Source organism: Mauremys mutica, chromosome 1, assembly GCF_020497125.1.
Source record: "Mauremys mutica isolate MM-2020 ecotype Southern chromosome 1, ASM2049712v1, whole genome shotgun sequence".
NCBI lineage: Eukaryota > Metazoa > Chordata > Testudines > Geoemydidae > Mauremys > Mauremys mutica.
Window position 1 is genome coordinate 353,980,716 of NC_059072.1, and position 13,470 is coordinate 353,994,185.

At 51.5% G+C, this 13,470-nt stretch overlaps 1 protein-coding gene across 1 annotated transcript; it reads left to right on the forward strand.

The window, feature by feature from the left end:
- Positions 1-1,629: 1,629 nt before the first annotated feature.
- Positions 1,630-9,604, forward strand: LOC123373331. The gene is made up of 5 exons (XM_045022319.1): positions 1,630-1,774; positions 5,260-5,308; positions 5,554-5,608; positions 6,441-6,542; positions 7,103-9,604. The coding sequence occupies exons 1-5, from the start codon at positions 1,706-1,708 to the stop codon at positions 9,231-9,233; spliced, it is 2,406 nt and encodes an 801-aa protein (XP_044878254.1). The 5' UTR covers positions 1,630-1,705; the 3' UTR covers positions 9,234-9,604.
- The last annotated feature ends 3,866 nt before the right edge of the window (positions 9,605-13,470 follow it).

Sequence of the window (13,470 nt, forward strand, 5' to 3'; positions counted from 1 at the left end):
CCCAACATTCTTTGGAAAGGAGGTGACTGTGCATTGTGTGAAGAAATACTTCCTTTTGTTTCTTTTCGACCTGCTGCCTATTCATTTCGTGTGGTGACCCCTAGTTCTTCTGTTATGAGGAGTAAATAACACTTCCTTATTTACTTTTTCCACACAAATCATGATTTTGTAGACCTCATCATATCCCCTGTAGTTGACTTTTCTAAGATGAAAAGTCCCAGTCTTATTAATCTCTCCTCCTAAGCAAGCTGTTCCACACCCCTAATCATTTTTGTTGCCCTTTTCTGAACCTTTTCCAATTCCAAGATATCTTTTTTGAGATGGGGAGACCACATCTGCATGCAGTATTCCTACGCTTTGTTTCCTATGGTTCAGCCAGTTACTGATCCATGAGAGGACCCTTCCTCTTATCCCATGACAGCTTACTTTGCTTAAGAGTCTTTGCTGAGGGACCTTGTCAAAGGCTTTCTGAAAATCCCAGTATGTCAGTGCACTGCAAGGCCCTCAATGGCTTTTAAACTTTCCCATGGGGACATCGGAGACATGGTCCAGTTAACTTGTGTTCAGGCCTAACAAGAACTCAGATGCAACCTGCTGTGAGAAACTCATTTTAACAAGGATGCCCCGGTACCAGCACAGATCACAGGTCAAAATGTGTAACTTCAATAACAATGGTATTGGAAGAGCCCAAACTAACCGCTACAGGAATGTATTGACTATGACCCCTTACTTCAAATGCACTGTGGCCTAGTGGATTGAGAACTAGATGGAACTCAGGAGACTTAAGTGCTAGTCCTGGCTCTGCTATTGTCTTCCTGGGTGACCTTAGGCAAGTCACTGCTCTTCTCTGTGCCTCCATTTCCCATCTCGAAAAGGGGGCTAATGCTACAGACCTCCTTTGTAACGTGCTTTGAGATCTACTGATTGAACATGTTAGATAAGAGGTAGGGCTCTTTATTATCTTATGATACAGGGTGCTTTTCTTAAACCACCCACTGCTGGAGTCAAGTGATTTATCTGAGAATCTCTGCTCTTTATTTTATTTTATTTTATTTTATTTGTTAGCCAATTTTAAGCCCTCGTGGTTGCAAAGAGAAGCTGGAGAACATGAATTGAGTGCACCCTAGCGGCTCAGACACCAGAAGGCAAATGAAGAGTTCCCCAGATGAATGTTTTTGGAAGATCTCATTATTTTGAAGCCAATCTCCTGATTTTGGTGGGGCCCAGCTCATGGTGTTGGAATGCTTGGGCTGGCGATACCATGAACGTTTTTCTGCACTGGTAGCACTAGAGAATCACTTTAGGGCTGCTTCTCACTTCAGGCTGGGAGATTCTGCCTCAGTCACAGGGGTTTTAGGAGTTCCCACAAGTAGGGAAAAAATGTCCCTTGCCTAAGGGCTGGAGAGTCCTAGAGCTCGGAAAAGACCCAGGGTTTTCCTGGGAAACCTGATGCCCTCTCTCCTGGCTTATTCTGAGCTCAGCCCACTTGGGCGGTTGCCCCATGCCATCTCCTGATCTAAGTACAGCATCGACACCTCACAGACTAGAGGGAGATTGCAGGAGGGCAGCCCCATTGTGGCCTAGAGATGACATCAGCGCCTGCCTGATGCCAGAGCAGCAACCTGCCCTCAGGTGTAGCTTGGGTACTTGTTGCTGCTTTGAGAGCGTCTGTGCTGAGAGTGTCTTAGTGCCTGAGCCCGGGGAAATGAGTTCACTCCTCCTCTATCTGCTCTTTGCTGTCTTTTATGCTGTGATCAGGCTCGCCATATCTGAGGTAAGTGAGACTCCTAGAGAGATGGAAAGGCTGGATTGATGCCAGCTGAATGCAGGAACCAAACATAAGTATTTTTCAATCAGCAGGCTCGGATCATCTCCACCCAAGAGTCCTCAAAGAGCTGGCTCAGGAGGTTATTGGCCCACTGACCTTAATTTTTGAACAAATTTAGGATTCCTGAGGGAATTCCAGAAGGCTGGAAGTGTGCTAATGTTTTGTCAACATTCAAAAAGCTACGGGAGGTTGGCCTGGAAAATGGGCCATGTTAAACATAGATGTGACAAACTTAGACTTGTGTAAGGTGTTGTTTTTCATAAATTCCAAGGCAAGATGGACCCATTGGGATCTTCTAGTCTGACCCTCCTGTCTAACGCAGGCCAAAGAACTTCCACACAATAATGCCTACTGCATACCTTTTATTAAAATGTCCAATCTTGATTTTAAAAATTGCCAGTGATGGAGAATCAATCCACCATGACCTTGGTCAATTGTTCCAATGGTTAATTCCTCTCACTGTTAAAAATCGACCCCTTCTTTCCAGTCTGAATTTGTCTAGTTTCAACTTCCAGCCATTGGACCATGTTAGACCTTTCTCTGCTAGATTGAAGAGCCCATTTGTAATTATTTCTTCTCCAGGTAGGTATTTAGAGACTTTTCCTCAAACCACCCTTAACCTCTTTAAGCGACATTGACTGAGCTCCTAAAGTCTATCACTACAAGGCATGTTTGCTAATCCTTTAATCATTCTTATGGCTCTTCTCTGAATCCTCTGCAATTTATCAACATCCTTCCTGAATGTTAGACACCAGAACTGGACACAGGATTCCAGCAGTGGTTGCACCAGTGCCAAATACAGAGTTAAATAACCTCTCTCCTCCAACTTGAGATTCCCCTGTTTATGCATACAAGTACTGCAGGACATTTGGATTAAAAATTAGCACTCTACAATATCAATGGAGCACAGGTTAAATGGATTGAGAACAGGCTAATGGCTAACTGACAGATCTCAAAAAGTAATTGTCAAAGGGCTCATCGAATGTGGTGTTTCTAATGGGGCTCTGCAGGGATCAGTACTAGGTCTGAGGCTATTCAACATTTTTTCAATGACTTGGAAGTAAATACAAAATTGCTGCTGATAAAAATGTACTGAACAACTCTGGTCCCAGTACAGATCCTTGGGGGACCTTGCTATTTATCTCTCTTCATTAACTCACCATTTATTCCTACCTTTTGGTTTCCTACAGTGATGAGCTGCCAAAATACTAACAACCAGTTCCCTCCTCCTCACCCCATGAGGGGTCATGCCCCCCCCGGGGAACTCCTGCCCCATCCAACCCCCCCATGTTCCTTGACAGCCCGCCCCCCCCCGGGACCAGTGCCCTATCCACCCCCCTTCCCTGTCCTCTGACTGCCCCTTGCCACCCCATCCAACCCCTTCTCTCATTCCTGATGGCACCCGGGGACCCCTGCACCATCCAACCACCCCTTCTCTCTGTCCCCTGACTGTCCCTGGAATCGCTACCACTAACTGCCCCCCACCGCCCCATCCAACCCCTGCTCCTTCCTGACTGCCACCCCGGGACCCTTGCCCCCGTTCAATCCCCCTGTTCCCTGCCCTCTGACTGCCCCGACACTAATCCACCCCCCCAACTCCCCTGCCCTCTTCCAACACCCCCTCCCTGCTCCCTTACCATGCTACCTGGAGGTGGGGGCCCAGCTGGGCTGTGGCTGGGACCGGAACCACCCGGCCAAGGTCGGGGCCAGACCCGGCGGCCGGGCAGGAACCGCGCCGCCTGGCCGGACCCGGGGGCCGGACCCGGGCAGGAGCCGTGCCGCCCGGCCGAGGTCGCAGCTGGACCCTGGGGGCAGGAGCCGTGCCACCCAACCCCAGAGTCTCGCCACGACCTCGCCGAGCGCCGCACCGCCTGGAGCCCTCCTCCCGCTGGCACCCCCACCCCCAGGCCCCAGCTCACCTGGTGGAAGCGCTGCTTCCTTCTCAGCCCTCCCAGGCTTCCCGCGCGAACAGCTGATTCGCGGGAAGCTGGGGAGGGGGAGGAGAAGCCGGAGGAGCTTCAGAAGAGGAGGCGGAGTGAGGTGAGCTGGGGCTGGGGGAAGGGCAGGGAGCTGCTCCAGCTTTAGTTACATTTAAAAGCCCTTTTGGAACTAGTTGTTCCTCCAGGAACAACCGGTTCTAAAAGGGGCTTCTAAATTTAACAACCGGTTCCCGCGATCCGGTGTGAACCGGCTGCAGCTCACCGCTGGTTTCCTACCTTTAAACCAGGTTTCAGAGTAGCAGCCGTGTTAGTCTGTATCCGCAAAAAGAACAGGAGTACTAGTGGCACCTTAAAGACTAACAAATTTATTATAGCATGAGCTTTCGTGAGCTACATCCGAAGAAGTGAGCTCATGCTATAATAAATTTGTTAGTCTTTAAGGTGCCACTAGTACTCCTGTTCTTTTTACCTTTAAACCAGTTACTGGTCCGTGTGAAGACCTTCCCTCTTATCCCATGACAACTTATTTTTCTTAAGAACCTTTGATGAGGGATCTCGTTAAAGGCTTTCTGAAAGTTCAGGTACACTATATCCACTGGATCGCCCTTGTCCACATGCTTCTTCACCCCTGTGACATTACGCCCCATATTCTTCATAGAAATATTGTTCTATGAATATGGCATAACTAAGGTATGTTTTATGCAAGATGGGTCATGTGAGATATCATTGGAAAGGTTCTGATTTACTGAATGGGATTATCCGATTTGTATGGATGTATCATTTCTGTATCTGAAGTTAGGAATATGGGCTCTGTATCAATTACAAAAGTGCTTGCACCAGGGGAATGCCCCCAAACAGTGGGCAATCAGCCTGGATGGGCCATTAGGAAGGACAATAGGACTTGGAAGATACTAATCTTCCTCCTTCCTGAGAAGTTTCCTGGGATGCTGCTTTGACACTGCAGGGACATGTGATCATGTCACCTCATAGAATCATAGAATCCATAGAATGTCAGGGTTGGAAGGGAGCTCAGGAGGTATCTAGTCCAACCCCCTGCTCAAAGCAGGACCAATCCCCAACTAAATCATCCCAGCCAGGGCTTTGTCAAGCCTGCCCTTAAAAACCTCTAAGGAAGGAGATTCCACCACTTCCCTAGGTAACCCATTGCAGTGCTACACCACCCTTCTAGTGAAAAAGTTTTTTCTCTCCTTCAATGCTTATAAACTCTGCAGGCTCCTGGTACCAGCAATCCCTGTTTCTCCAACCCCTGGATTGTTCCAGTGACCCCTGTTATGGGTTGTGCTGTGTGCCCTACATTGCATCACAGGAAAGCACAATGCCTACCCATGAAGCCTCATAGTGCAATACTCTTCCACAAAGAAAAACTTCCCCCAGGCCCCACATGGCAATCACCTCTGGCTCATTGTTCTCTCAGGTTTATTGAGGAGTTCTCTTCTCTTCTTACCCTGCTGCTTTCTCTGTGTGTGGCAGGCTCTTCGGAGGAAGAGGAGACACAGAAAGAAAAAGCAGAAACGAAAAGGTAAGCAGCCCCTTACCCCACAGCTGCGGTGGCAGACTCAGGCCCCATACAAAGCAAAGAAATAGGGTCTATTCCCCCACCTGCCTCCCCTCTTCCTGCGAAGGCACAGTCGTGCCCAGAGTCGTGCAGAGGCACTGGCTGGGGCTCCGTTCACAGGCTGCCTCTGAAATCTGGGGCAATAGGCTGCTAGGAAGCAGAGGGTGCCCAAGCAGCTCAATGTCTCCTTTATGTCTCACTTCTGGCAGCTTTTGGGTGCAGTGAGGAAGAGTTGGAAGAGGCTTGTGCATCCCTAGAGACATGGTAAGCAATGCCCCCCTCCATGAATCTGCAGTGGGTCAGTCCTCTCCTTTAGCGTCATGCAATTCATCCTCACCCAGGGGCAGTAGCCCGAGTAATCCCTCCCCTGCCCCGACCTATGTACCACTCAAGCAACTCTTCTCCTTTAGACTCATGTAATTCATTCCCACCCAGCAGAAGTTGCCATCTCTAATCCACCCCCACGCCTTGTACAGTGGGTCATTCCCTTCCTCAAGCATCATACGGTTCATTTAACCTTGGGCAGTATGGGGGGGGGTAGATTGTGTCGACTGGACTGGACAATCCTCCCCTCCCAAGAGGGGGAGAAAATGTTTTCTGGGAGCAGCCCCGTGCACCCCAGGGAGGTGAGGCGGTCAGAAGGAAGGCTGGCTTTTCTGGTACGGTGAGTAGGGTGAAAGGGATCCAGCAGCACTTGTGTAACGGCCCCTCCTCCAGTCCCCCGGCACGGGTTCCCAGCAGGATTTGAACCCTGGATCTTTAGCTCCGCAGCATAAAGCACCCCTTAGAGCTGAAGAAGTAGCTGCATTAGTTGGCAGCTATAGTAGGCTGTTATCCTATATGTTGATTAGCTTCTGTGGGCAGGACATGACACACACGCTGCCAGTAGGATACACTCTCACCTCCTCAGCACTAGCAGGGCTCACCTAACAATCCAGCTAACCCCAAACCAGAACATCCAAGGCCCGGGTATTGCAGGGGAGGAGGCTGCCTCAGTGGAGAATGGGACAGGGAGCCTTTCGGTGCCGCCCCTCTGGGTAAACGAGGGCCTGAGGGCAGGGCCTGCACTCAGCTATCTGCTCTCTCTGTTCCACAGCTGCCCTGTGCACCCGGAGAAGCTCCGCTTGGCTCAGCGCCTCAGGCTGGTTGACAGGAGGCTACAGGACATGGCCAGACACCTGGATGAAGTTCTGATACCGTAAGGCAACTGACCAGGGGGCACCAGACTGGGGACTGGGTGGGAGGGGAGAGTGAATATAGAGAGGAGGGAGCAGGGAAAACCAGACACTTGTTAGCTAATCTTTCTATTAAAATAGCAGTAGATCCCCAGTCATGCTCACCTTAGCTAATAGCCATTGATGAATTTATCCTGTTCCTTTTATAGTTTATGGTCTTGGCCTTCACAACATCCTCTGGCAAGAGTTACACACACATGCTCACATCTTCCTCCCCCAAACCAATTCTTGTTAGCTAATCTTTCTATTAAAATAGCAGTAGATCCCCGGTCATGCTCAAGGCCCCATTGTGCTAGGTGCTGCACATGTGCGTGTGACGAAGGGGTTATCGTTCTAGATAAAATGAGTGCCAGCTCCCCCTCTCAGTCCTTCCTTACCCAGCTGATGTCCTTGTGTCAGGGTGTGGTGTGCAATGCATGCCTAGGCACTGCCCCATTGCACTACTGTTGGAAGGCTGTGCCCACGCCCTGCTTTTGCTCAGCAGGGCCATGTCCCATCTGTCCCTGTCTGCTCTCTCCCATAGGCCGAGTGTGTCGACATCTGTGATGAGCCAGTTCTCCTATTCCTCTATGGAATCCACCACCTCTCCCCTCTGGAGTCCCAGCTCCTTTTCCCTGAGAGAAGCCTCCGTGACTTGGTCAGAGCCCCTCTGCCACACAAGGGAGATCATGACTGTCACGAGCTGGGAAGGATCCATTCATCCCAGCCAAGCCCAGCCTCTCCCCAGGCCTCCTGCCCACAGCAGACGAGACCGGCGAGAGCAGAACATAGGTCTGGACCAGATGTCAGCCCATGGCTCAGACTTCAACATCCGACAGAAGCATCTGCAGAGCCAGCTGGGGGCTCCACAAACCCCAATTCCAGGGGAGCCATTGCTGGGTGAGCAGGACACCAAGCAGCAATGGGAATTCAGCACAGATCGGCCCAAATGTGGATTTCCAGCAAAGGTCCCAAAGCCCCTGAGATCCGACACCAGGCCTCAGCATGCACAGGAGATCCAAGAGCCATGTGTCTGCCCCTGGGGACCTCTGCCCCAAAAGGCCCACAGGATTATGGTATCCCCTGATGCCATCCTGGCCAGGTTTGTGCCCATGGCGTGGATCAAGCTGCAGGATCACGTGGCTCAAAAATGCTTGGAGATCGAAATGAAGGCTTTTCCTAAGATTGTGAGAGAGTCGCACAGAGATGCTCCCCTCCTGACAGAGACTGCCCTGCCTGGGCCACTCCGCCCCCCTAGGGAGCCAGGCAAGCACAGGACAGCGGCATTCCCAACCATGGGACAACAGCCTGCCCACCCCGTCGAACTCCACATAAGGCGTGAGCATCTCATCATGCAGAGGGGGCTGCTCACCCTGGATCCAGAGCCCCCGGCAAAGCTGCCTCACGCTGTCCAAGCCAGGAGAGCCAGTGTGGAGTTCAGTGAGATGGAGACCGATTTCCTGCAGACAGGGAGGCAAAGCACAAGCTCCTCTTCTTCCACACGTCCTCCAACGCCAGTGGAAGATACCACCATGGAGACGGGCAGGAATGATAGCGCAGCAGGAAACCAGACTAACCCAGATCGCTGTCCTCTGCCAGCAAGGATGGATCTGACATCGCCACCTCCAGGAACCACAATAGCAGAGAAGACACTCGAAGCGACACTCCAGATTTATAGGAGCGAGTTGAGAAAGCCCCTTACCAGTGTGTGTGACAGCAAAGGGACTGAAGAGAAGCTGGAGCTGCACATGGAGAGGAAGGTTCTCTTGGGAGAAGGCTCCTGCCTGGGGCCAGGGGCACAAGCAGGTGAGAGCAGGGCAGATCTTCCCAGGACCCAATGCCACCAGGTTGCCCCAGAGGCCCCAGGCTCTGAGCAGCTAACAAGATCCCCCCTTGACTCTCTCATTGCTGGGCAGGCTGCACACGACTTGCAGATCAAGCACCTGACGGAAATGTTGAGCAGCTCCCGCCCTTTGGTGGGCCAGGTCTCAGTTTGCCAGCAGTGCCGCAAGGCACAGCCAGGAAAGATGAAGGGTAAGAAAACTCAGAAGGAGACATCTGCTGAGCTGCATGGTCTTCGAGACATCATGGGTTCACATGGGTTCGATGGAACTGTGAATTCAAATCTCTCCAGGGACCAGCCGCCAATCAAAATCTGCAAGAAGTGCAGTAAGCTTCGATGGAAGAGACCAGCTGGCTCTGCAGGTGCTGACGTGCCCGGAAGATCCCATGGAATTCCACAGCGATGGACTCCAGGAGACTCCTCAGCATCATCCAACCACAACAAGGTGCCAGTGGTGTGGCTCCTTCCAGCAGACAAGAGCAAGACGCAGGATGGAATGGGGAAAAGGGCTCCCACCAGGCAACCAAAGATGGTGTCCATTGCTACGAGTACAACAGGGCTTTCGCAAGCTGGGGAGAAAGCAACTGGGAATCCTGACAGTTCTCCCCCAAAGTCACCAAAGGCCTCCAGAGCTAGGACACCATCCCCTTCAAGGAGCAAAGTTCTCAAACAGAGGTTAATGCGCCTCAAGCAAATCTTCAGCAAGCTTCAAAACAAAGTGAAGTCCCGAATGTCCAAGGACTCTCGTTCCAGAACACCCGACACTAAATTTACAAAGCCACCCTTTTGGAAGGCAAGGGCCTCCAAGGGTGTCCGCTTTCCATCCTACTGAATCCCACCCTGCCAGCATGCCCACTAACAGAAGGGGCCCATAAATTCCAACATCTCCCTATCATCCAGTGGGTCTGGTAAGCATGGGCTAAAGTCGATGAGAAGAATGGCTTGTTGTCCTGGGACACAGAGACTGATGTATAAGAGACTCTCCTTGGGGTATGACATTTAAACCCAGATTCCAAGATGAAGGGGGGCCTGGGGGCTTGGATGAGATTGAGGGTGTGGCTAGCTCACTGGATTTGTTACTTTACCTCATGCGGTTTGTGACGGGGCGGGACAGCCCCGCACTGGTACAGCAGGGGTTAACCCTTCTTTGCTAGCAGAGGAAGCCACGCCCAGGAAGCTCTGCTGGGCATGCTCCAACTGGCAGACCGGTATAAAAGCCTGCAGGTCTGCTCAGTCTGGGCTGGCCACCGGGGGGGAAGGACGCAGACGGTCAGCTCCTGCAGAAGGAGAGCCAGTGAGCCTGGACCGGGGCGTCAGCCGAGCTGAGGCCGTACCGGAGACCCCGGGGAGGGACGCCTGTCGCGAGGGACCTACGGGGGAACCGCTCCCACAACGCAGACGTCCGGCTAGACAGGGTAGGAAGTGACCCAGGGTGATTGTCGGGACTGACAGCCTTAAAGCTGCAGTACCGCTTGGCGTGTTGCGGGCGGATCCCCGCCAAGCGGGTGGCAAGGAGAGCTTGCCACAATCAGGGCCCTGGGTCGGGGCTCGGTGGAGAGGGCGGGCCCGAGTCCCCCTACCCCACCCCTTAAACCCCGCTCCGAAGGGGGTGTTTATGGACTCTGGCCGCTAGGCCGCGCTACCCCGCTCCAAAGGGGGTGTTTATGGACTCTGGCCGCTAGGCCGCGCTACCCCGCTCCAAAGGGGGTGTTTATGGACTCCGGCCGCTAGGCCGCGCTACCCCGCTCCAAAGGGGGTGTTTATGGACTCCGGCCGCTAGGCCGTGCTACCCCGCTCCGAAGGGGGTGTTTATGGACTCTGGCCGCTAGGCCGTGCTACCCCGCTCCGAAGGGGGTGTTTATGGACTCTGGCCGCTAGGCCGCGCTACCCCTCTCCGAAGGGGGTGTTTATGGACTCTGGCCGCTAGGCCGTGCTACCCCGCTCCGAAGGGGGTGTTTATGGACTCTGGCTGCTAGGCCGTGCTACCCCGCTCCGAAGGGGGTGTTTATGGACTCCGGCCGCTAGGCCGTAATACGCCGGCTACCAGGGGCCGACCGACGGACAAGGGAGTGGCGTGGCGCTAGGCCCCCAGCTCGCCCCTGCCACTAGGGGGTGCTGTGGTACCAGACCCGTCACACGGTTCAAGAATCAATCCTTCCTTCAAGAAGAGCTGATACTAAATTTACAAAGCCAGCCTTTTGGAAGGCAAGGGCCTCTAAGAGTGTCCAGTAGTACTATTAGGGCCCTACCATCAATCAAATCCAAATCAGCCCCATGACCCCAAACCCCGCCCCTCGACCCCTTAAGCCCCACCCACCTATCACCAGAAGTCCCACCCATGGGGGTATTACTTCCGGGGTCAAGGTGAACACATGATCGGAAGCAAAGTGTGTCATATGGCCCCTCTAATAACTCCTCCCTCTGCTCTCTACCAATCAGAAGGGGTTTTGCCCCCATAGGCCTGCCCCAAGAGGTGATTTGACCAATCAGGGGTGTTCCAGGGTGGGGTGACCCATCCGGATGTGGCTCGTGTGACCCCTCTAAGAACTCCTCCCAATGCTCTCTACCAATCGCGATGGGTTTCGGCCGCATAGGACCACCCCCAGAGCAGATTTGACCAATCGGTGGTGTTCCGGGGTGGGGTGACCCGCCCAGATGAGGATCGTGTCACCCTTCTAAGAACTCCTCCCAGTGCCCTCTGCCAATCAGAGCGCAACACTATCACCCCATAAGTCCCAGCGCCGGGGCAGAAGAGGCCATCTTTTACCAAGGATGCGTGCTTTAGAAATCATGGAAACATGAGCTCCTTCACCACCTCTGTGAGCACTTTGGACTTTGTTTTAGCCCCGAGGGTCTTTGGACTTGTGTGGAGAAAGCGCTACATCAGCGACAGTTCCCACGAGGGCTCTTTGACTAAGCCGTTGATGGATACGCCAGTACCCGAAACCCAAACTCTCGTGAGGCACCCCAATGAGCATGAAGGCCTCTCATTTTTCGCCCCCCCTAGAGGTGGAAGGCGAACACAGCTCGGGGGAGTCATCGGAGGACGAGGCGAATGGAAAAGACATTGCTCAGGTAAATGAATGATTAAGAAGTGACTGTTGATGATGGGGTTTAATGGGGTTAGGAACCGGGGGTGGGGGTGTTGTGTATGTTTAAAAACAAGCAGTGGGAACTTACACTGTTCCTTTTCTGAAAATCTCTCGACAGCTTGATGATGCCTTTCTAGAGGACCCGGAGGCCATGGACAGCGTTACATCAAGCAGCGAAGATGAACCAGGCTCTCCTTGTTTCTGCTCAATGCCGATACAAATTGTTGAAGAGGACTCCGAGGATGACAGCTATGAGGAGTTTAGGAGGCTTGGCATGGAAGTAACTGAGCCAGTGCCACGTCGTGAGCATAAAAAAGTCATGCGGACTATTGTACGCGTTGCTGTTTATGCTGTCCTTAATCACTGGCTTAGGGAAAAGCTTTTTGAAGATTGTGAGGGCTGTGTCATAGATGTGCCAGCCCAACGGCGCCATGACTGTGTGACTTGGACTTCAGTAGATCTAAACTGCAAGCTCCGGGGCCTGTGTGCTGAGCTGTATTTGGAAAGCTTATTAAACACTGTTCTTGCCATAGGTTATGCTATGCAATGTCTGTGCCTAACCCAAGAACATTTAGCGTAAGGGGTGACCTTGATAAATGCTGTGCAATTTAGTGCAGACCCTGACCGTGTTTTAAAGAAAATGACCAAACCGGAAGATGCCTGTGTCACATTATTGACTTGAACTGGGACCGTATAGAACATGGTTGCAACCAAGGTCCTGTAGTGGCACCAAATCTTATGTAAAGGGGGTCAAATAAGAGGTCTAAGACCAGGTTATGGGTTGCTGGCTATGATTATGCTGTCTGGGTGCATGTGTCATTTTGTAGTTGAAGTTATGAATATTGACTCTATCCTGTCTGTATTTCAAACTTATGCTATGCTTCTGGGTGACATCCCAGACGAATTGGTGTTGAGCTCTGCCTAGCCTGTTTGATGGCCCATTAAGGACCATCAGCTACACAACTGACCCATTGAGAGAAGGCAGATGCGCCTTGTAAGTCAGCAAAGTATGCAGGGACTTGTCCATATGACTCCAAACTCCATTTTGCTTGTAATTTTCCACAGTAAGGACAAAGAGGTGTTCTTACACCTGGAAAAGACTATAAAAGGCTGATGCCTCATCTCCATCTTGTCTTCAATCCTGCTTCTTACCTCTGGAGGGCCTTTGCTACAAACTGAAGCTCTGAACAAAGAACTGATGACCCATCCCAGTTCGGGATGTACTCCAGAGACTTAATTTAAACCTGCAGTTTATTCTATCACTGCTACAAGCCTGAAGCAAGAACTTTGTCATTACTGTATGTAACTGATTCCATTTATCCAATTCTAGCTCTCATCTGTATCTTTTTCCTTTTATGAATAAACCTTTAGATTTTATAGATTCATAGATTCTAGGACTGGAAGGGACCTCGAGAGGTCATCGTGTCCAGTCCTCTGCCCTCATGGCAGGACCAAATGCTGTCTAGACCAGCCCTGATAGACATTTATCTAACCTACTCTTAAATATCTCCAGAGATGGAGATTTCACAACCTCCCTAGGCAATTTAGTCCAGTGTTTAACCACCTTGACAGTTAGGAACTTTTTCCTAATGTCCAATCTAAACCTCCCTTGCTGCAGTTTAAGCCCATTGCTTCTTGTTTATTCTTAGAGGCTAACTAAGGTGGACAAGTTTTCTCCCTCCTCCTTATGACACCCTTTTAGATACCTGAAAACTGCTATCATGTCCCCTCTCAGTCTTCTCTTTTCCAAACTAAACAAACCCATTTCTTTCAGCCTTCCTTCTTAGGTCATGTTCTCAAGACCTTTAATCATTCTTGTTGCTCTTCTCTGGACCCTCTCCAATTTCTCCACTCTTTCAGTACCTGTTTTCCCTCAATTACAAGGTTTCATCCTGTGAGTTTATGGATGATGAAACCGCGTGTGTGTCTTGGAAGCACGCAAAAGACCGCAAGAGACTCTGTCTCTGGCAATACCAA

Excerpts from the sequence above, each read along its gene's own strand:
- LOC123373331 (XM_045022319.1), top strand. The coding sequence starts at position 1,706 with ATGAGTTCACTCCTCCTCTATCTGCTCTTTGCTGTCTTTTATGCTGTG. Across the intron at positions 5,309-5,553 it reads GAAAAAGCAGAAACGAAAAG|CTTTTGGGTGCAGTGAGGAA; the intron begins GTAAGCAGCCCC and ends CACTTCTGGCAG. Across the intron at positions 5,609-6,440 it reads TGTGCATCCCTAGAGACATG|CTGCCCTGTGCACCCGGAGA; the intron begins GTAAGCAATGCC and ends TCTGTTCCACAG.